At 43.3% G+C, this 24,090-nt stretch overlaps 1 protein-coding gene across 4 annotated transcripts in view; it reads right to left on the minus strand.

Annotated features, from left to right (window-relative positions):
• Positions 1-24,090, minus strand: part of inpp4b (inositol polyphosphate-4-phosphatase type II B) — a gene marked incomplete at its 3' end in the record, with an annotated part of 210,789 nt that overhangs the window by 105,120 nt on the left and 81,579 nt on the right. For 2 of the 4 annotated variants that reach the window (XM_079499419.1, XM_079499418.1), the window contains exon 4: positions 1,767-1,872. In XM_079499419.1, coding sequence (XP_079355545.1) covers positions 1,767-1,872 — 106 coding nt within the window. Of the gene's footprint in view, positions 1-1,766; positions 1,873-3,424; positions 3,556-3,774; positions 4,073-24,090 lie in introns of those variants that run through there. The other 2 variants (XM_079499421.1, XM_079499420.1) reach the window with 2 other exon arrangements.

Here is a 24,090-nt window from a genome sequence, read left to right on the forward strand (position 1 = left end):
CCCCTTTAAAGGACCACTTTCACCACTTTTCAACCTTTTTCAACTTTTCAAAAAAGGCAAGAGGCATGTATGCAGAGTTGAATTGTGTTTTCAGCACCCTCTGGTGGTAGTTTTGTGCTCTTTTAACGTGTCTCAGCTAGCAAATAGAAAAGCCGAATTTTAGTATAAATTTATACTAGAATTTCACCACCCGTCCTAGTTATGGTGCCACGCAATGGGCAGAAGGAAATAGCGGGATTTGACAGCCTCCACTTCATGTTTCAGCTGTGTTTTTAAACCCAGTATTGTGCACTGCACAATAGTAATGGATCGTAGACACACACACACCCAGTATATATATACTGGATGGCCACACATCGTAGACACACGCACACCCAGGGTAAATAGTATATGTATACTGGATGGCTACACATCGTAGACGCACGTACACCCAGGGTAAATAGTATATGTATACTGGATGGCCACACATCGTAGACACACGCACACCCATGGTAAATTGTATGAGGCTCGTCCCCTCACTGTCCGACACAGCGGAGAGAAAAATAAAGGATTGGATAAAGTGTTTGTTCAGTGAAGCCGTGCTGGTCTTAAAAAATATTATTATTTGGAACGACGCTGAGGGTAAGTCTGACGTCACTGCCGTGTGAGTGCAGTGGTTAGGACGGCGGGCTAGGCATGACGTAGCTATTGACTTTGGGTTCCTTAGCCGTGTGTGTGCCTGACATTTATAATTGTAATATTAGATGACTTCTTCATCTACAGAGAAGTGAGCCTGATAACGGCTATCTCTGCCTTAGTCTATCTGAAAAAACACACACTGTCCTCCTGTTTTTATTTACCTGATGCCTTTTTATTGTATTTGTTGCCTTTTCTTTTCGTGTTTCTCCTTGATGTGATGTGTTGTGCTTTGCACAATGTGTATTTTGTTTTTTCTCATGCTGTACAGCACTTTTGTCGGCTGTTGGCTGTTGTTGGCTGAAATGTGCTTTATAAATAAAATTGACTTGACTTGACTTGACTTGACTTGAACCTGAATCAGTCCCACTGGGAGGAGACCTCGAGGCAGACCAAGGACCAGATGGAGGGATTACATCGACTCACTGGCCTTGGAACTCCTCTGGATCCCCCAGGAGGAAGTTACTTTCCTCTCCAGTTATGTTGCTCTGGAGAGGAATGTCTGGAGCTCTCTGGTGGAGCTGTTGCCCCCGCGACCCGACTACGGATAAGCGGTTGAAGATGGATGGATGGATGTATGAATCAGTCAGTTTACAGTGTATCAAAATATGTAACGATCCTGTCTCAAAACAATAAAGAGAAGTAGTAAGGCTATATCTGTGGCATCAATACTTTAGTTGATTGACTAATTAAAGTATTGACTGGAGAGACAAATGATAGTGTTTCTGTTCTGATCATTTACATTGATTCAATGATTCTCATCTTTGTCTGTCTCATTTCCACCTCTCTGTCATCCTCTGTCTGTCACTCTAACCCTATAAAAAAAGAACATAAAAATGTATTGGGATCAATGCCGCAGTGGAACGGTTACCCCAAACCAAAAACATATGCAAGTTGAGCAGCTGTTTTTGAATGATGCTAAATCTACAATGTGTGTGTGTGTGTGTGTGTGTGTGTGTGTGTGTGTGTGTGTGTGTGTGTGTGTGTGTGTGTGTGTGTGTGTGTGTGTGTGTGTGTGTGTGTGTGTGTGTGTGTGTGTGTGTGTGTGTGTGCGCGTGTGTGCGTGTGTGCAGGCGCTTGCATGCACTAACCTTGTGGACTGGCAGGTCAGTAGTAATGTGATCCACATCCTCCACCTCCCCCATGATCATACGACTGACCACCACTGTCCCAGACGCACACACACCATCCGAAGACCTGCAAATAGAGGTGGGGAGGGGGGGGGCAAAGAGAGAAGAGATCACATTTAATTGAGAGGGAAGGAAAGAGAAACAATCTGATGTGACAGACAGGAGATTCAGTGTCAGAAAGAAAGAAAGAAAGAAAGAAAGAAAGAAAAAAAGAAAGAAAGGAAGAAAGGAAATGAATAACGGACAGTATATTAATAATGAGGGGTAGAGAAGGAGTCAGAGAAAGCAGGATATAGGAAAGAGTGAGGTCAATTAATCATCTATTGTTTGTTGTCGCACACTTGGCAGTCTATAATCTTTCCCTAATTATGTTGATAAGATGCTGAAGTACTGTACCCGGTTGCACACTGCTTTGTCCATCTAATGTAAACGTTTGGGTAACCATGCCAATAATACAGGTTAATTATAGAGGGAGCGGTGCCATTCACATGTGACCTTTGTAGCTTTAGAGAGAGAGAGAGAGAGAGAGAGAGAGAGAGAGAGAGAGAGAGAGAGAGAGAGAGAGAGAGAGAGAGAGAGAGAGAGAGAGAGAGAGAGAGAGAGAGAGAGAGAGAGAGAGGCTATACTGTATTAAGCTCACATGACCTTACTATCCAATGGTGTAATAATAAATATGTCAATTTTATATATTATATGTCTATGCCTTATTATAGTCAACAAAACAAATTCAGAGTCCCAGATATGGCTTTTTTATTTTATTTTCTTTCTTTCTTTGTACTGTTGTCACTTAATTTTTATTGAGAAAAAAGACAAGCAAAAAAGTGAAAAAAGCAAAGCCAAAAGTTAGACCATTGTCTATTATAGAATGAGAGAGAGAGAGAGAGAGAGCAAGTTTCAAAACGCCTTTCTTCCGCCTTCTCATGGTGATATCCTGAATTTTCTTTTGTGAAGTGTACTGATTTGAATTTAATTGAATACCCTTTTGTTTTGTTGGTTTGTTTATTTTATGGACTGTACACGGAGCAAAGTGAGTTCGATTTGGTGAATAATGAATATATTATCAGTGGGGGTTGCAGGTGGAATTGAAAAGTGTTACCTAGGAGGAGTTTGGGGGACATGCCTAGGCCTAGGAGGTTCATGCAGCAGTAATCTTTTGTGTCTGCGTGACATGTCCATGAGAAATTACTATGAAATGGGGCTGTTATGGTCCGAGTATGTTTTGCATAAACTGGACTATATGAAAGGCAAATTCTGCAGACAGTTCGCTGGCTCTGTATCCATGTGTGTCGTGCCCTCTGTTTTAAACACTACGTATGAAACGGTTCAAAGGTGTTCAATGATGAGCCAAACAGAACCTGGCAATATGTGTAATAATCTACCTAGCAAACAAATCAGTAGGCTTCAATGAAGGACAAACCTATATGGATACTATGCTGTCAATATTCTCTGTGGGTCATGGCACGCAACAGATTTTGTTTTATCCATTGCAGATTAGAAATGCATAAAAGCAACTAGAACTGCAGTGCGCAAGCAGAGCGTGCAAGTGCTGTAGACCCCTACAAACTTTCAAATCTTAGCCTCACATATTGAATTATTAGATTCAGCTATTGGCTACGTACCTTCCAGCTTGCCTATGTCTATGTCTATGTCTATGTAATTTCTGAGTTGGTTAGTGGTATCTTGGTCTCGGTGGTAATGGCCAGCTAGTCTCATGCTCCTTACTGCTATCAGTACGAAATACTTTTAACATCTGTTGAAGACAAATATGGTAATTCATTATAACCTTTTCGAAATCACACTGAAACACGTCATCGTTAAGTCACCATTGATAACCAATTATACCCTGGCATTGGTACATATATTCATCACGTCATATGCTCATATGTCTATATATGTGTATATGTCAATATGTATGTGTAAAGTTGGCCGAGTGGCCAAGGCTCCAAAAAGTGACAGAATCCAGCAATACCATTGAGTGTTTTATTCTTCCCCGATGCAGCCGTATTTACAGTGGAAGGCCTAACAGACAAAAAAACACTGAAGACTAAACTCACGAAAAAGACAGATGGAACTTAGCTTGAAAGCAAATTAGGAAACAAAAACACAGAACTTAAGAAACTGTATGAGGCCAAAAAGGGACCCCTAGCAGCTCTCCCTGGGTGTTACCTGCTTGTTGCCCAAGCCCCTACTGAACCTCGGCATCCTGCAGCCTCCCTTTTATACTGGGTGAGACCATACCAAGACACAGAACTAATTGGTAACCACTTAACTCAAATAAGGCAAACTATGGCCCACGAGTTGATTTACACAATTATATACGGTTTTACTAAACCTATTCCAAATACATTTCAGGCACCCATTCATTAACATATAACACAAGAGCTCTTGACACATAAGACAGACACCCCTCCTGCTCTATAGCACTTGGTACCTTCCCCCACTCAATCAAGGGGATCACCAGTACTGCAGGAGAGCCAGGTGCCACACAATCATTAAACACAATACCCAATCAACAGAAATGTTAAAACCCATGCACCCTCTTTGTGTCCTTTTATAATTCATGTTTGTACAAATAATAAAATAAGAACAACATGCAACACTAATGTCCAGTCACACAGTCCTCCAAGCCGGCTTGCTGTTAAATGGAAGCAGCTGTGTAGTAGTGTATGCCGGTTTGTTCCTCTTTAGTCTATAGGGCACGGGCTGCCCCGTGACAGTATGTATATGTAGTTTCTGAGTGGTTGGTGGTATAATGTGGTTACTCGGGTGGTTTGATGCGTATGTCCCTGACACTGAAACATATCATCATTACGTCACCATCGTCAACCAATTATACCCCGGCGTTGGTACATATAATCTTCATCACGGTTCACGGAAAGCATACCGGCACAGTCAGCTTCCGTATGTCCGTATGACATCATATCACGTACATTTTAAGGGACATTGGTACATATCTTCATCACGTCATGGGACATATGCTTCGTGGCATGACGGAAAACATACCTGCACGGTCAGCTTTGTGCCAGCATATGACGTCATAACATGTGTTGGCCCCGGACACGCGCATCGTAGCACTTTTTTAAGAGATTAAAAAAAAAGGGGGGTGGCATTTAACCTGCAAGGGCAGGGGAGCCTGTCACTATGACTCATAACTCCGACACTATGACACACCAGGGATCTACATATATGGGCATTAAAGGGAAAGGAATGACATACACATATGGGCATATCAGTCGGAACAGAGGTGCAACGTAGGTGTTAGGACCCTGTAACGGTCCAAACCTCTAGTATTGTACTGTATATTCACAGTACAAGGATTAACATTGCAAACACCAGCAAAAGCTTGAAATATGCTTGCAATAAAATACAGTACCATCATTTTAACACTTACAAATTATCTTTAAACAGAAAACTATTAAAATGTCTGTCCTAAGGGTGGCACGAAAGGAAAGGCTACTGGATCATCTAAATCGGTCGAGATTCATCATCCAGGACCAGGGAGCATGAAGGTGCACATCGAATTTCATCAAATCTGCAGTTTTAGAGATGTTCTTGTACCAAAGTACCAAAGTGCTAGACAGATGGACGGACAGAAGGACTGACGCTAGCGGGGATAAAAACAAAGATGGAGAAAAGAGAGGAGCCTCTATCTAAAAGTCTAGGGTTTTCTCTCCGTCTAGGTCCGCTCATTACTAAGTGGACATTGTCCTTTCCCTCACTTCACTCACTCGACTCACCAAACTTCAAAACATAAAGTGATTTTCTCAGTCTCTTTCTGGCATGGCACCAAAGACTGCTGAAATTGTAATGGTGTTTGATGATAGAAAGTCTGAGTAGTGCAAGAACATTCTGTTTTCTTCCCACATAATCCCACATGACAGCAGTGGTTGGGGTAGGAGAGAGGTCAGAGATTGTCCAGTAATCACAGCTTTAATGCCAGCCAGTGAGTTGTGTCAAAGTGTCAAAAACATAATACTGTAGTTATCCACACAAAATCAAACTGTCTTCAGATTTCACTATTTTATTTGTTTCACTATTTTATTTTGTGATTTTAATCATTCCACCCACACTACTGTAATTGGTTCAAATAAAATTTGACAAATCACAGAAGTTAGTATCAGAATGACTTGAGATATTACTCAAGCAGAGACATACAGTATCTATACAAAGGTGCAGAGAAAAAAGGACCTCACTCACAACAACATTTTGTTTCAGCATACTGTGGCGACTGAACCAAACCAAGACACAGGAACCAGTTTCCAAGGGGGGCTCAGGTGAGTAATCATCAACATAAAGTTCTTCGGTAGCAGGTAGGTAATAATAAAAGTAGAATTCTTCGGTAGCAGGTAAGTAATAGTCAACTGAAAGGTCTTCTGTAGCAGATAAGTAATAGTTATCAGTCAACTTAACAATCTTCTGTAGCAGTTAAGTATTAGTCAACCTTCTGTCCTCCGGAAAACATGTAAAAATCTCACTTCATCACTCTTTCATAGTACTGGTTACTGGTTAGTAAGGGGGAAAGGGGATCCATGCCCCAATTTCCTTTGAACCTTCCTTTAGCCTTTAACGGGCAAAGCTTCATCAACCACACAGCCATTCATGCTTTCTGCCGCCCGAACACAATTCTTCCCCAAAGAGAGCCTGACACCGACTGAGGAGAGACAGAGGTATTTGTCCATGGCCAGGCTGCGCAGGTGTTGCCATATCACGCTGATTGAGAAGGTGGACCGGTAGGTACCGCCTGTCTATGATGTGTCCCAGCCTGGAGCACTGCACTCTGTCTCCCCGTGTCTCTCTCTCTTCGGGGAGGTGACTACCTGGCACGCGGTCCCTCAGCGAGACACCACAATACAGTATAATCTTATTTTTCTAGAGTGGTGATGGGTCAGATACACACACTCATTGCTTCCAATAAATATGCCTTCCAGCAGAGATGTCAAGTTCAAGCTCTGTGGAGCTGTTACAATTTACAATTTACAATTTAGGCATTTAGCAGACGCTCTTAATCCAGAGCGACTTACATTAAGCAATAACAAAAGCATGGCATACATCACATATATAAAAAGTAGTTATCATGAATCATGCGTAGACTAAGAACGTAACAGTGGAGTATCTATGTAAACTATACATACTATACTATATAATATATTATACATGTGTACTATAAAGTGCTATGACTACATAAAGTGCAATTCTAGAGCTGTCTACGTAACAAGCTATAAGTCTGTTTAAAATACTATCTAAGTCTACATAATGTGCTATCTAAGGGGCTAGGCTAGGGTAGGTTCAGTGCTTCACAGGAAAACATGATGACGCACAGACATTTAACTCACTGATCTAATATTGTAAGCTTCTTTTCTGTGGCTTCACGATTCGGAAAGAGAAAAAACCTCAACAGTTTCAGTGAAGCCAGTCAAAGAGTCAGAAAGTGGCAATATGTCCTTCAGAGAGGGAACGTCATGTATGGCTACTTAACATGTCCATCAAATAATCCAGTGCATGTAGGTTGACAGACAGGGAGGGCATTTTTCTTTTATATCATACAAAGGCCCCCATTCCAGTTTCACCAGCCATGGTGGCATGATTAGGGAGCTGATGGAAGATCTATAGTATTGACACTAAGACATATATTGCAAAAAAACAAAAAAATAAGAGTAATGACCACATCAAGACAGCAAAGTCGTATCTCTCGTTGAGAGACCCTAGACAGACCCATCCCTAATAGCACTCGCTCTGTCCCACTCCACCCGCCAGGAATTATGGGATGTCACATCACAGGCAACGGTCCAGAGAGTGAGAGAGACAGAGACAGAAAGCCGGGGGGGTGGGGGGGGGGGGGGGGGGGGGGTGAGAGAGAGAGAGAGATTAGTCAAAAACAGTCCAATGGCAAGAGAAAGAGAAGGATGACTCCCCTGGGAGTGGACGGGGAGAGCTAGAGAAGGTAGAGATGGTGACAGAGGAGAAGAGGACGCTTTCGAGGCCCATTTGTCTTCGTCGGGTACGAGAGGAAGAGAAAGCTGGATGATGCCCCATGGGGATGAGAAGGATGGAGAAAGAGAGCTGGGAAGAAAGAGAGAGATGAGAGGGACTGGAGAGTTGGCTCCAGGAGAGGAAGGATGCTGTGGGATGTGGGGATCTTAAGTTAGTGGAGCTGGGAACGCTAATGTCTTACAGTGGTCCCCAGAGTAGAGCAAATGACATCCGTTGGCTGATCAATTGAATCAACATCCCCTGCCAGATACCTGTCTCAGTGTTCACGCCTCTCCTCATCTTTCTCTTTCCCCTCACGCCTCATCCCTATATGTTATCCCTGTCACTCTCTCTTCATTTCAGTTATTTTCTTTCTCTTTGTCCTGTCCTTCATTCCTTCTTGCCCTCCCTTACCTTGCCCGTGTCCCTCTCCCTCTCCCTCTCCCTCTCTCTCTCTCTCTCTCTCTCTCTCTCTCACAGCAGCACGGTGAGAGAAAGTCACCCTGACATTGAGCAAACAGCGAGAGTCGACATCAGGGTCTCTGCTGCACCTCTCATATAGTACAGGGAAAGGAGATTAACATGCGTCTCATTTGTTGGCTTTAAGCCCTCACATGGTGAAACCTCTGGGTGTAGCCTACTGTATGTGACAGTGGCTACTGTCATATGCACTACTCTTAAGATTGTTCCGGCTTCCATCCGATAATGAAACTCTCCACTTGAGCAAACAGAGGGAGGGCCTGGCGAAAATCTCCTTAAGCTAATTGATTTATGTCCTTTGAGAGATGGAATGAGAAAGAGACTGGGGAGAGAGAGAGATTTTGCTAACAGGTGTTGTAGCATCAGCTTGGCGTCGGTTCAAGTCTTCGGGTAAGAGTTCTCCTCCAGAAGGGCACACGTTACCAGAACCTCCTGTCCACAGTGCTGCTCTGCCCGCACGCGGTGTGGACAATTAACACGCTAGCTGCAGGCAGGTTTGTGATATTTGTTTCAATAAAAAGTCATGTCACATCACGTCGCGGAGGCAGAGAAGTTAACTTCCCTGGCAAATATCCTGCTCTGCCACGCGAGCTGCAATCTGTCACCGTGGCCAGCGATTGACCGCAAATTAACCTTGAGAGGCTCTGATTAATGCAGATCGTGAGAAAAAAGAAGAGGCCCAACTGCCCCATTATCTGCCGTTTCTGCTCCTTTGCAACCCCATCCTTGTTCTCTTCGTCTTCCTTTCACTCAACTCTGCTCCTTTTTCCTCATCACCATTTTCACCCTTAATGTCACCATTTTTCAACTTCGGTTCTGTCTTCTGTTTCAACTATCTTTGTTTCCTCCTCTCTTTTACTCTCTTTCATTATCTGCAGTCTCCAAGTTTCTTCTAGGCCTACTATTTCTCCTCGCTCCTTCCTTTACACCCCTCTCTCATTCCTCTGTCCTTCTGTCGCTTTTCAACTAATCATCTCTATTATATCTCTCTGAGCACTGTCATGCTCTCTCTCTCTCTCTCTCTCTCTCTCTTTCCCTCATGCCAACTGCCCACCCTCCCTACTTCCTTCCCATATCTCTCACGCACTCCTCTCTCACACACACCCCACTTCCTCCATATCTCTTTCCGCCGTCACCCGGCTCTCCCCGCCTGTCAGAGTTGGCATGGAAACCCGTCTGTAGATTGCCTCTTTGCCCGTGAGCCTGCAACCCTCCTTGAATTTATCTAAACGGTCCCACAACCCTTTTTTATGATGCAACTTAATCAGGCGGCTTTGTCAAAAGTGACAAATATAATGTGCTTAAAACGCCAGTGGTGTATTTGGCACGGCTCAGAAAACAATTAGATATCAGGGAAGAGCTTTGTGCTTGGGGCAATGCTCACTTTGAGTGCAGCCTTTCTATGGTTTACAAACAAACATGACGCGGGGGAGGGTGATGTGGCATGACTTGGCATTAATACAAACAAACCATGTCGTCTCAGTGTGAGCTACAATGCATATGAGTCATGTGCATCACTGTACGGCAACCGTTGAGTGCAAGAGTCTATAACGTATGTCTATAAAATGAAATTCCCTCTCAGAGTGTAAATGGCTTGATGCTGCTGTACTGCATACTGTACATTCAGTATTAGCACCATAGTATCACCATACCTTTTCTGTGTTGTGAGATATACTGTGCAATGTGCATGGCAATTTCTGTGTGTGTTGGACCCAATCTGTATCTAGAGTATAGCAAAACGTCTGTCAGACAGAAGGACGGACGTGAAAACAATCTCTGTCCCTTTGGCCTGGTGGAGATAGTTACAATTATAGAATTTACAAAGATTACAGTGCAAACATGAAAATAATGTTTATTTCTTATATGCGTGAAAAGCATGCAAGACTGTGATTTTAAGTTTCAGCCTTTATAATCTATTGTGCCAGGTTGTGCCAACATTTTGCTGGCATAGTAATCTCTGACTGCAGCTATAGAATTAATACACAACCAAGAGAATATTTTTTTACTTGGCAAACCAAGCTTTATGATGAGCATTCATGAGAGGTAGACATGATTGTATGTACCACCGGTGTCAAATTCCATCTATTCCTTCAATTCTGCCCATTGGTACAGGGACATCTGCCTTGCAATAGACTCCTATACGTGGCCACTTTAAGCCCTACCTTAATCAAATTTGCGACAGGGATAAAATTACCAACACTCAATCAAGCAGGTAAAGAAAAGACGAGAGAGAATTAAAACCCCTCTCAATCACTAAATAAATAGGCATTTAACTGTAACTGGCTGTCCAGATATATGATTTCAGCCAATCAATTAAGTCCTGAGTCATAGTGACAATCTGCAGCTGTTCCCATTGGCACAGCAATAAGTGGTGGGGCCCTGATTCACTTCTTCAATTTAAGCAGTCCCCCATAATCCAATACAAAAAAGTCTGCTTTAACCTGACAAATCCTGTGTCCAATATGTTTCCAAATTGTACCTAGGGTTTAGGCAGAGAATAGTCTTAAGAAACCACAATGTCAAGAGTGTGGGCACTCTTCCAGATGGTCATTATCAGTCTGCCGGATAATACCTTAACTCTGGTTTCTTATACTACCATTTCAGACTCGACCGCCCACAAACTTCGCACCAAAGAAAGGGTTTATGTTTGGTCATTTATGTGTCAGCTCTTGAAACTGTTAACACTTTTCCTCCCTAACACGATTTACACAAGTTAATTGACTGTAGAATAGCTTCCCTCCCAATAACGAGTTACACAAGTTATGTTTTCATTGTTTCATTTTTAATACGTTTTAAGACATACAGGGATAGGTGACGCGTTATGACGTCATCGCAAAATCATCCGTCGCACTGGCATGCAAAGGGTTGGGAAATTGAGGCCCAATGTATTGCAATGGCAGCGGTGCCGTGCAGCACGCTCGTTCCTTCTCCGCTCTGTTGTTGTGATCGCCACTTTGGAATATTTTTCAACACTACGACAAGCGATTATACCATTTTAAAGCTGATTTTCATGACAAGCAACGATCAAGTTAGTGAAAACTAGGCAGGGAGATCTGGAACACGATTGTTTAATCACCACAGTCAAACTGTAGTACTGCATTTTTTCAGACTCTCATAAAAAATAAAGTTTGTGAGGAAAGTTCATCAATGACACTTGGACAAAGCATCTTTATTTCTCTGGCTTTCGGATGCCTTTAAAGTACAGCAAAGAACCACGGCTTTAAGCCCTTAAGGCAGGTTGGGAGGAAGCTACAAAAACAGAGTGAGACATGGCCAAGAACTATTTGCTTTTTGATGGTGTTTTACTGTTGGAATCAAAATAATAATACATACTGTACAAGCCCTCCTCCCTGGCCTGTGTGTGCGCAGGCCCGCGGGAAGTACTTTACACTCGCAGGGGCTGAGCGTCTAGTAGGGGGTGCGCGCGCGTAGCGCGCGCCGCAAAAATGCGTGTGCACGCGCATCATGCACGCGCATTTTTGCGCATTTTCACGCGCAAACGTGGCCTTTACTTTCCCTCTCCACACGCAAGTTATATGAACGAACTGACACAGGCAATTAACCAGGATAAGGTGCCAATACTGTGATACAGCATATTTATTAGCATATTTATTTTTCTTCCCCTCCTGTTCGAGGGGGGGCTGTGCCTGGGGGGAGGGGGTGCTACAGCCCCCCCAGCACCCCTACTTCCCTCAGCCATGTGTGTGCGTGTGTGTGTGTGTGTTGTTGTAGATTAAATAATCTTCCAAAGATGAAGGAATGACAAAGTTCTTCAGGGTGAAGTATTGAGAATTTATTAAGAAGATTCAGCAGTGAAACAATATACAGAGAGTGAGGAACAGGCCTCGTTGCCTGTTCCAGCAGCCCCTCCGGGCGCAAGCCTCCCCAACCCCATTCTCAGAGAGTCCTTATAGTCTTGTCTTAACAGAGATGGTATACTGAATGTCCATATATGGATCTGCGCTAAACATAAGGGCGACACACAAATAAGTATACCTTTGCTGACAGCATGGAGGAGTCAAGTCAGCTGTTAGATTGACAGCTGCATTAGACTGAGCACATTGGTGAGCAAAGAGACTTAATGGAAGGAAGATAAATACACAATAATGCATATATTTGGCACTGTAGTTGGCATTCTAAAATTCCCATTACAGTCCACAGTTAATAATCAAATATTAATTTATATGCCACAGGAGATTTATAGAATGACAAATTAATAAACATTAAAGCAAGTACTGTACATGTTGATACAGCTATCTATTACTATTTCATTTTTTATATATATCATCACGTGGAATTTGCTAAATGGAATTGTCATCACTCAGGAAATTCACTTCATGGAAATAAAAAGAATTACTCCACACATGGAATTTTTTCCTCATGTCACGTGGTGCAGTGTTTAGATACAGATAGGTATCAAACATATCACATGAAACACATTGAAGAGACAGGAACTATTTGATTTACGTAAGCTCACTAGATTCGATTTTATGCAGATCTCACCCTGAAGATAAATAGTTCTGTCCTTTCTCTCTGTTTTCAGTTGACCCACACGTCTATTTGGTTAATGTGTCTTCCAGCAATCTCCATTGGGCTGTTGGTTCCAGTGTTCAATGGCTCCCACATGAGTGTGTGCATGTGTATCTGTGGCTTAATACACAATAATGCATACTTGGCACTGTAGTTAGCATTCTAAAATTCCCATTACAGTGTGTGTGCGTGCGTGTGCGTGTGTGCGTGCGTGCGTGCGTGCGTGCGTGCGTGCGTGCGTGCGTGTGTGTGCGTGTGTGTGTGTGTGTGTGTGTGTGTGTGTGTGTGTGTGTGTGTGTGTGTGTGTGTGTGTGTGTGTGTGTGTGCGCGTGTGTGTGTGTGTGTGTGTGTGTTTGTTAGACTGCGCAACAGTGACACTTTGTTGTCAACAAACGCTATTTCCGTACTCGGATGGACACGTACATACATACACTGTACGTACGTACATACAGGGACACGCATACATACAGTAGGGACACATAGCTGTCTATAGGAGTGGCTATCACCACTCAAAAGTAAATAAACATAATGTAGGCTACCTCTAGCTGTTCCTACTTGTGTTTCTTCTCGTAACACATTCTTAAGACGATTACATATCAGCCTTCTTATAAGTTATTGACCAAAGTTATGCCTACATGCGGTGGCAGACTGCATTATCTGATGTATGTTTATGGTCAGATTGTATGATGCATTGCCAATAACTCTGGCACCTGACAAAATAATCTTTCATGAAGAAAGTAGAAAACTGTAGAAAAACGCCTGAGCATTACACGATCATTGGGCTCTGTGGCCCTAGTCCTGTACTCCATGCTGGTTGCTTGGCATGTTGATGCACTACGAATGGGAGCACATACTGTACAGTAGGCTACTATGGATGCTCTCATTCTAAGACCCTTGAATATCATCTACATAGCAGAATGTAGCATCCAGCTCCCTACAAATAGGAGTGGTTTGACAAACATAATTGCCAAGAAGCTACCAGTACAGCCCACCAAAGTGAGTTGAGTGAACGGCGCTAAGGCCCACAAGCGTAGCCCGTAGCCGTGGAGAATGAAGCTGGAATTCTTGACCTATATAAAGCTGGACGACTGGGCTAAATATAGTGGCAGTCAGTTAATGCCCGCCGAGGACAGATGTTCCAGCGAGGAGGTCACAACGATGGGGGAGTAGCCAGTTTTTGAGAGCTGCCGAGTGGACGGCTCCTACATGGCGCTGACTGGGAATGAATGAGTTCATTATGTGACTCAGCAAATAATTGTGTTTTTTGATTCAAATCAATTTGACAACACTGCAGGGCATTTTTCAAAGAGCCAGATGGAGTTGTCAAGGAAACCTCTAGAGCCGTTACTGTACGCACGCACGCACGCACGCACGCACGCACGCACGCACGCACGCACGCACGCACGCACGCACGCACGCACGCACGCACGCACGCACGCACGCACGCACGCACGCACGCACGCACGCACGCACGCACGCACGCACGCACGCACACACACACACACACACACACACACACACACACACACACACACACACACACACACACACACACACACACACACACACACACACACACACACACACACACACACACACACACACACACACACACACACACACACACACACACACCTGGACTTCCTCCAGCATTTCCCCTGCCACGCACTTTCAAGAGAAAACAAAGACTGAAAAATATATTTAGTTATAATGTCTAATTCATGCCAACGAGTACAGTAGCTTATATACATACACTCAATGGGAGAATGAAAATCTACTGCATGTGTTGTGTGTTGAAACTGCGTCTGATTTTTTTTGCTTGGTTAGCGAATTTTCGATCTCCCAAAAATGATTAATCATTTCACAGAGGAAGCTTTGTAATGTGATATTTACACTTGAATGGTCATCTGTTAAGTGCAGTCTTCTCTGAACACTGCGCTGGCCACTGTCTTACAGAGGAAAGCAAAACATACATTTTGTACCTGAACAAATGTATTAATTATTATTTATTATCTCACAATCATATTTATTTATTCATTATTAAAGGACCAAGCTCGAAGGGACTTCTTGGTCCCTTATTCATTGCATTTGTCTGTTTTTTTCTTCTCCATATTCTTCAGGTAAAAAAATAGCAGTTCTGGCGGAACCGTGCAGTCGGTTTTCGCGAAACTTGGCAATATGTATAGAAGGCTATGCCAAGTGAAGACTCAAAGCCCACGACCATTGGCCAAGGGTGGCGCTATAGCAGTCAATTGAAAATGCTAACTTTGAACAGGCATAGCTTATGAACCCTGTCGGCATTACAATTATTACTTGCGCAAGCAGAGCAAACAAGTACTAGTTTCACCCAGGAGTGCGTATGCACCGTCCCAGCAAATGACGTAATGACTACTGACTACTACTGAGCTAGCTATATCAGTTATACCCTGACGTCATATGCTGGGACGGTGCATACGCATCAAAAGTAACCACAGTATACCGCTAATCAACTTACAAATTACATATACATATACAGTACATAGGAACATTACCTCTAATCCTCCCGACACTAAAACATATCGTCATTATGTCACCATCGAAAACCAATTACACTCTGGCATTGGGACCTTTAATCCACATCTTTATTACGTCATCATTGAGAGTTAGTCATCATTGAGAGCTAGCTATACCAGTTATACCCAAAAAGTAGGTACGTAGCAAATAGCAAAACCTAATAATTCAATATTTCAATCGTTCTTTCAAAGAGAAGCTGAGATTTGACAGTAGGCCATTTATGACATTTTATGGCCATTTTATTGTGTGCAACAAGCAAGTAGGCACTCGACAGAGTGCAGTTCTAGTTATTATTATTATTATTATTATTATTATTATTATTATTATTATTATTATTATTATTATTATTATTATTATTATTATTATTATTATTATTATTATTATTATTATTATTTGGGTCTCTTTGGCCCACTTGGCCCACTTGTTCTCTCAAATGCTGTGTCAAAGGACAAACATCAGGGTTGTCATGGGCCATCAAGATGATACGTCACTATAGCCATCACTGTAATTCATCACTTTACACAGCAGACCTCATTTGCCAAGTAATTCAAGGAAGATTGAAAGTCAGATACGAATACTCTGTCAGGGTGAGTTGCAAAAGGTCAGTAACTCATTGGCTATCAAACTATAAATTGATTGGTACAACATACACACAAAAACACACTGTGCTGCTGGGGAGCACCCACATACAGTGGTCTATCAAGGTAGACTATTGCCTTACACAATTATTAAATACAAAGGAACTGAAACTGTTCAAGACTGTAACCCTGCACTTCCGTTTTGTATAAGACACTTAGATATACACTCTAAGCAGCCATCAGCCGGGTGATGGAAAGATATCTCCCCTCTCCCTGCAGCCTGCAGGGACCATAATAATATTCCCCTCCCATATACCATACTGCAAGAATGCTTATCTGCTGTCTATCCAATGTATTTAGAGACCAGATTGAATTAGGTGGCGATTGGATGGATTGTGTGTGTGTGTGTGTGTGTGTGTGTGTGTGTGTGTGTGTGTGTGTGCGTGCGTGCGTGCGTGCGTGCGTGCGTGCGTGCGTGCGTGCGTGCGTGCGTGCGTGCGTGCGTGCGTGCGTGCGTGCGTGCGTGCGTGCGTGTGTGTGTGTGTGCATGCATGTGTGCATGTGTGTATGTGCGTGCCACAGGCATGTGTCATCATGGCTAAGCCTCAGGGCATGGCACTGTGGCATTAAACAAGCGAGCTGAGTGTGGATCGATAACAAGTAAATGAGTGTGTGAGAAAAACAACAGGGAAGGCCAGAGAGGGCAGGTGATTTTGAAGCATGAAACACTATGTACATACACTGACCTCCATCGCTATTCACTAAGCCACATTACACAAGGGCCAGTGTCAGATTCAGCCATGACATTGAGTATTCATGCACTGTACAAAGTAAAAATGTAACGTCATTGACCCGCACTATCTGAGTTACAAATGGATAAATGAGGACTTGGTAAATGGTGAATTTATATAGCACCTTTATCCAAGGCGCTTTACATAGATTGTGCATTACATTCACCCATTCACACACACATTCATACACCGATTGCGGCGGAAGCCTTGCAAGGTACCAACCAGCACATCGGGAGCAATTTGGGGTTCAGTGTCTTGCCCAAGGACACTTCGACATGTAGACAGGAGGAGCCGGGATTCGAACCGCCGACCCATGGATCATTGGACGACCTGCTCTACCTCTTGAGCCACAGTCGCCCTGACTTCACCACACACAGGCACACGCACACGCATATGCACACACACACACACACACACACACACACACACACACACACACACACACACACACACACACACACACACACACACACACATACACACACACACACACACACACACACACACACACAAGTGCAAAATACAATGCACACGATGCAATGGAAAATGAGAGGGGATGTTAAGAGACGTAGCCACAAATGAATACAATCTAGTCTCAATTAGAAATTGCAGGGAGAGACACATTTCCGCCACTTGGTAGAATGAGTCAGCGAGTCAGGGGGGGGGGGGGGGCTGGGAAACAGACCAAAGGCGCAATAATTAAATTTTAATAAACTGTGAAATGTCTGACAGAAACAAGTCTCGGTGAAACAGATGGTTTTGTTCTGTAATTGCTCTCTCAGAAAAGAAGAAAAAGAACAAAGCCCTCCAAACCACGTGTATCGCCAACGACAGATATTCTGCTGGTGAAGGTGTGTGTGTGTGTGTGTGTGTGTGTGTGTGTGTGTGTGTGTGTGTGTGTGTGTGTGTGTGTGGGCGTGTGTGTGTGTGTGTGTGTGTGTGTGTGTGTGTGTGTGTGTGTGTGTGTGTGTGTGTGTGTGTGTGTGTGTGTGTGTGTGTGTGTGTGTGTGTGTGTGTGTGTGTGTGTGTAGAATTGGGTAATAGTCAAAGATAGGGTAAGTGATGTTTTGTTAAAAGGTTATTGCTAGATATTGTGTTAGTGATCATTGCTACAATAGTGACAGGGCATGCATGACTCTCCAGCTCTTTAATAGAAAATAAATATTTCAGGTGGGTTGCCAATTTCAGCCAATCAAGAGAAGAGTACCCATTTATCAGCTTCAATGTTATCGTGAATGTAGTAAGCTCCTGATGGGATAAAAATGGTATCGACCTGAAAATATATTTTCTGTTTACTAAAGAGCTGGAGGGACAGGAAGACCCCTGTTACTGAACAAACACTCTATAGCAATGAGTACTCTCATAATGACTGTAGTTGTTGGAAATCAATGGAAGCCCCAAGTATACAATACAAAGTATACAACAAGTATTTGCGGTAGAGCAGACAGATGGGCGGACGGACGGATGGACGGACGGACGGACAGACAGACACATCACCAAACTGCTGATTGGATTGTGTCAAGGTGATGTAATTACAGAACCCGACTGAATAGAACCAGGCCTTCAGGAAGACTGGCTTTCATTAGCGAAACACTAACAAGACATTATCTCTGTCTCCTATCATTAAGATACTGCTGCCCCCCCCACGTGTGTGTGTGTGTGTGTGTGTGTGTGTGTGTGTGCGTGTGTGGGCGACTGTGCATGCGTGCATGCGTGTGTGTCTATATCAGCTCAATCAATCAATGTGGTGGTAGCAGGGCCTAAGGAGGTATGGTGGCCGTCTTGGAATTGGAGAGTTTCTATAGTTTGATCCCTGGCTGCTCCTGGATGCATGTTGCAGTGTCCTCGAGCAAGACACTTAACCCTAAATGCTCTCGATTATCAGGTACTCTGTCACTGCCTTGGATAGTTTCCTCTGCCATCGGTGTGTGAATGTGGGTGTAAATGTAAACAACATTTTCCAGTCAACCGTGTATTTTGATTAAAGCACTGCAAATGATTATCATCATTTTCAGGCAGAACTTAGTTGCAAGCAAACACGCTGCAGCTATTTGAAGAGGTAACACACACTGTCAATCAGGGATCTAACCAACAACACATTCGATTTTCTTTATTATTTAGACAGTTTATACCTGCCAAATATATCATACTTACAAGTCCATCTGACCTTAACTTTAGAGTGCAGGAGAACGTTTCCTTTGAGATCATTTTAAGTGACCAGCTAACTATTTGCATGTCAATTGTGCTACAGGGCAGCCTGTAGACTGGTTGCAGAGATAAGCTCTCCAAAACAGTTGGGCACGTTTCAACATTTACAGAACGTGATGGCCAAAGCAAGAGTTATCTTTAAAGTTGGGAAAAGGTCACAAACTGCAGCTGTTAAAATACCTATTGTAAGTTTTACTGTTGTAAATTTAGCTTTAACTTTAACACGGCAGAACGGAGCAGTCACTGGCTGTGGCTGAAACGTAGGGACTTAACATGGGCTTCCAGATGACCACGTAGTGCCACCATGTGACTCACCCAGGTCTGATCAGCCTGTGGTGGGCCAACCTCGGCAGAGGGTGTCTTGTGATAAGTGGCCGAAACATCCAATGAAGTCGGGGCACACAACTGAAGATGTGTCGTACTGGTGACACCACAGGATCATTGACAATTCCACCCCACCCAAGAGGTCATCTCCAATCCATGCAATTGTTGTGCTGAATATTTAGGGATCTTTAACAACCAGTAGTAGGGGAGGCTGAACAGTCAAAAAGGACACGCACATCTATACCTATAGGCTGGGTGCTGGATCAAAATAAAGTCACAATGAAGAAATGAAAGAATCCACACACCAATTAATGCTCCCAAAATACCATTTACTGAATGGTGTAAATTATATTTTGGGAGCATTAAATCGTACCACAGACGAAAAACAGTCTAAGTCCAAATTTCATTCTGACCCCTCCACGAAAAGGCCTCGTTGTCCTGAACCCTTATCTATCATTTATACATTATGGATCAATAGTGTGGACTTAGACTGTTATTCGTCTGTGGCATTCAATTGGTGTGCGGATTCTTTCATTTCTTCATCTTTAACAACCAGTCCTATTAAGAATCCTGATGTCTGGTGTCAAAACCAGTGACCGCTGCGAAAGGGCAGCTGACAACCTGGGAAAGACCTGGTGATGGCCTGAAGAGACAGCTGACAGGAGGGAACAGACTCCATCGGGGTTGGCATGGGTTAGCTACCCGTGTTGGCAGGAGCCTTTTACTACACAGGTCCCACCCAAATATGGCTACGAAAAGTTCAAAAGGAAAAACACCCCTAGAGTCTGCGAGAGCGGGGGCAGAAGATGACTCATCGGCGGACCACACGGTAACGAGACCCTGGAATGGAAACGACAACGAATAAAATGATCAGCACGGTAGTTGATGGAGTGACAGCACTGGCAGGACACAAGCTACAAAGCTGCGTCTGTGGCTGGAAAAGATAACATCAGAGAAGGGTCTCAAGATCCACCAGGGCAGGAAAAAGTGCCTGAGAGAGCTTAGCGAGGGGCCTCGCATTGACCACTACTTCCTCAGAGGTAGGGCAAATCAGTCGACTGAAGCCCAGCGGCAGGTTATTCACCACAGTCCACAGGGTATCAGAACCCCAGACGAAGCTCAACCAAGCACAGATCCACCAATGGACATGAGTCCAGAGCCCATCCAGCCACAGACAGCAGTAGAGAGGAAGATGAATGGACGGAAGCCTCAAATCTTGTGGCCTAAATCCTGCCAGAAAAGGGAGTGGGGAAACACCAACACAGACCTCATCCATCTTCTAGAAGGTCTGAAAGGGTGCGTGGAAAGAAAGCTGGACAGAGATTTAGAGTGAAAACTCGAATCCTAGTGGATAAGTCCATCATTTCCCCACGAATGCATCACATGTGTAGTTCTTTTGGCCGAGATGAAGGAACCCAGAAGGAACCATCAGCCCATCTCAAGTCCAGGAGACAACAAGAGATTGAGAGACTTGTGAAAGAAAGAAGGTGCCTGAGAAAACAGTGAAAGTGAAAAGGAAAGGACTTGAGGCACTACAGGGCGACATAAAGCAGCGTCTTGCAACACTCCGAAGAGCAGAAAGCTTGAGAAAGCAACACAAGAAGAAAAAGCGAACGAGGACTGCCTTCTACAGAGATCCCTACAAGTTTGTCAAAGACCTCTTTGTCAAGGAGAAAAATGTGACCCTCAAAGTACCCATACGGGAACTAGAGGAACACCTGAGGAAGACCTACTCCGACAATCAGAGGCATGTGCCAGCCAGCATTTCAGATGACATGCCACCAATCCATCCACCTGAGCACCAGCTGGAAACAAGGCCCCCGACATGAAGCGAAGTTGAGAGCACAGTAAAGTGGGCAAGAACAGTGTCAGCCCCTGGGGCCAACGGCATTCCATATAGGCTCTATAAGAACTGCCCGGGTGTCTTGAAGTACCTCTGGAAGCTAATGAAAGTGGCATGGGAAAAAGGAATCATACCAAAGGCATGGCGACGGGCAGGAGGGATCCTGATTCCCAAAGAGAAGAATGCTGAATGTGGAAGGAAAGCTCTTCTTCAGTGTCGTGGCCCAGAGGCTCTCAGTATTCCTGCAGAAGAACAACTTTGTCGACACCTCAGTGCAGAAGGCGGGGATTAGTGGATTCTCAGGATGCTTGGAACAGACAAATGTCATAGCCAAGAAGGAGAAGAAAGTTGTGGTTTTCTTAGATCTTGCCAATGCCTTCGGGTCAGTGCCTCATGAGATTTTGTGGACAGCATTCAACTTCTTTCAAGTCCCAGAGGGCATCACAAGGCTGGTCAAAGCCTAATTCCAGGACCTCCAGTTCTGCGTTACAGCACAGGCCAGTACAACTGCCTGGCAGCACCTCAAAGTAGGCATAATGGCGGGCTGCACCATCTCTCCACTGGTGTTTACCATGGCAATGGGCTGCGTCTTCCTCCAATCAGGGCATACATGAATGACATGACGACAACAACACGTCAGAGGGTGCCTTGGTTTGGAAGCATCAACACCCACATGGCAAAAGGCTACTCCAACCGAACGGCGGCACATGGTGGTGGAGGAGGTGCGCCACCAGGAGGAAGCAGCCAAGTGTGCCAAGGCAGTCTCCCAGGCCCAGCAAGGCCGCTGGATGAAGTGGGATGGTGTGGAGAGGAGAAGAATCACGTGGAACGAGCTGTGGAGCATGGAGTCTAGTAGGCTAAGTTTCATCATTAGAGCCACATATGACATTTTATTATATATTATATATTTTATTATAACGCTACTTGTCTGTAAGTTGAACTGCTCTATATACTCTATAGTATAAAACTGTTTCCTTTACTTATTTCTATTTGTATTTTAACTATGTTTTATTGTAACTTTGTTTTACTAGGTTAGAAATGTACTTTTGGTTTTATTTTCTTGTAATTTGGGTTGAAGAGTACAATTTAAATGCTGCTGGAAAGCTGAAGTCGTTCCCCCCCCTGTCCGCCCGAAATGGCTCCCAAGCCTCCCATGCTGTGTTCTGATTGGAAGAACCAGACCGGACCTACCTCCGGAAAAGGGAGGGACGAACTGCAGACTAGCCGTATTTAAATTAGAGAAATTCTTGACAATGGGACTGGTTTGCACGGTGTCTCAGATTGGACGAGGGGACACAGTTTTTTGCAGTCAATTGCATGTTTTTTTTTTATAATTCAAAATTGTATTGTTTTTCAAAATCGTACAAAATCTAGGTTCAGTACAAAGCAGCATTACAAACATTACAACATACCTTACAGATAGCCAGTCCAAGAAACATAACAGTTAAAAGAAAAAGAAAAAAAAATTACAACAAGGAAATCATTTAAGGTTCATATACATCCATAACTCATCCCATGTCTCTTTCATTTTGCTTTCTGCATCTACCCTGCCCAACATATATTCATATGATGTTATTTTGATCATTTCTTCATTCCATTCTTTAAGCCCAGGTGTTCTGGGGACCTTCCAATGACGCAACAGTATTCTGGCAGCGGTAACAAGTCCAACCTTTATAATAGTGAAATATTTTTTAGATATGCCAGGGACAGCAGTTCTGTCCCCTAATAGACAGAGCCGCGGATCTCTGGGCAATGTCAATCCCACCCATTTCTCAAGGAATTCCAGTACCCTACACCAGAAAGGGTATACTATGCGACAGTCCCAAATCATATGCATATATGTGCCAATTTCTTCTTTGCATTTCCAACACCGCGATTCCCATTTTAAGTAGTCTAGTTGGTGTAAAATAATATCTATGAATAATCTTATACTGAATAAATGTCCCTCTTGCTTCTCTAATTCCACTTCCTACATTTGCTATAATTCTTCTCCAATGCTCATTTTCAATGTCAACCCCCAAATCATTCTGCCAAATCAATTTGAGACTGTCACATGTACCTCCCAGCAGTTCTTTTGACATTTTGTAAAAAACAGATGCAGTATGAGCTTCATGTGGTAATTTTAGATATTCAACTAGTGAATTTGCAACAGTATCAAGAGTACTGCCCAGACAGTGTCTCATTTGTAAATATTTCCAGAATGTACCATCATTTCCAAGGTCAAATGTCTCTTTTAAATCTGAGTAAGTTATAAAAGCTCCATTTTCAAATAGATCACCGATAGTATTAAGTCCTGCTGCTTGCAATTTTTTCCAATATATCTCTTTCCTTCCAATAGGTATTTTAGGATTATTCCAGAGTGATGAGTATGGTTGTTTATAATGTAAGATTTTATACTCTTTATGAATTTTCCCCCATACACTCCTTGAGTGTGAAATTATCGGATTCAGATTGGGCTTCCTCCCACTCCAGTGTTTAGACAATTTAGCCATTTCAAAAGATATATTGTATGTCCTCATATCTGGTAGGCCGCATGTTGACTTTTTGCCATGCTGTCTTAAATTTGTAGCAACTTTTTCGTCTGTGAATAAATACAGAGATTCTGAAGTTGATCCATGTTCAGACTTTGCCTCTTTCCTCTTCTGCACGTTGGTTTGACGCAATAAAACATCCAGGAAATTCACGACAGCACCAAGCACAGGTATACTTTTAAAGGTGAGCCGTTGTTTGAATTAAATGTATTATTTGCTTAACCTTTGGCATCTCTATAAAACCCATAATGGTTAATGGCTATAGCCTACATATACAAGATGTTACGTTTTTCTTCAACAGAGCCAGTTGTCCTGTCCTTGATGGCATTCATTTCACGGAGTTCCACACCGTGACGGCTTATTTACCAATAATGGTCTTATATTTAACTTTGAATAATAACAATAACATGTCAGCTCTTCTCAAATAAATAACTCCATCTCGCTACAATTCCATCTGAACCAAAACAACGACGCATG

This window comes from Electrona antarctica (genome assembly GCF_951216825.1).
Source record: "Electrona antarctica genome assembly, chromosome: 4".
Lineage (NCBI taxonomy): Eukaryota > Metazoa > Chordata > Actinopteri > Myctophiformes > Myctophidae > Electrona > Electrona antarctica.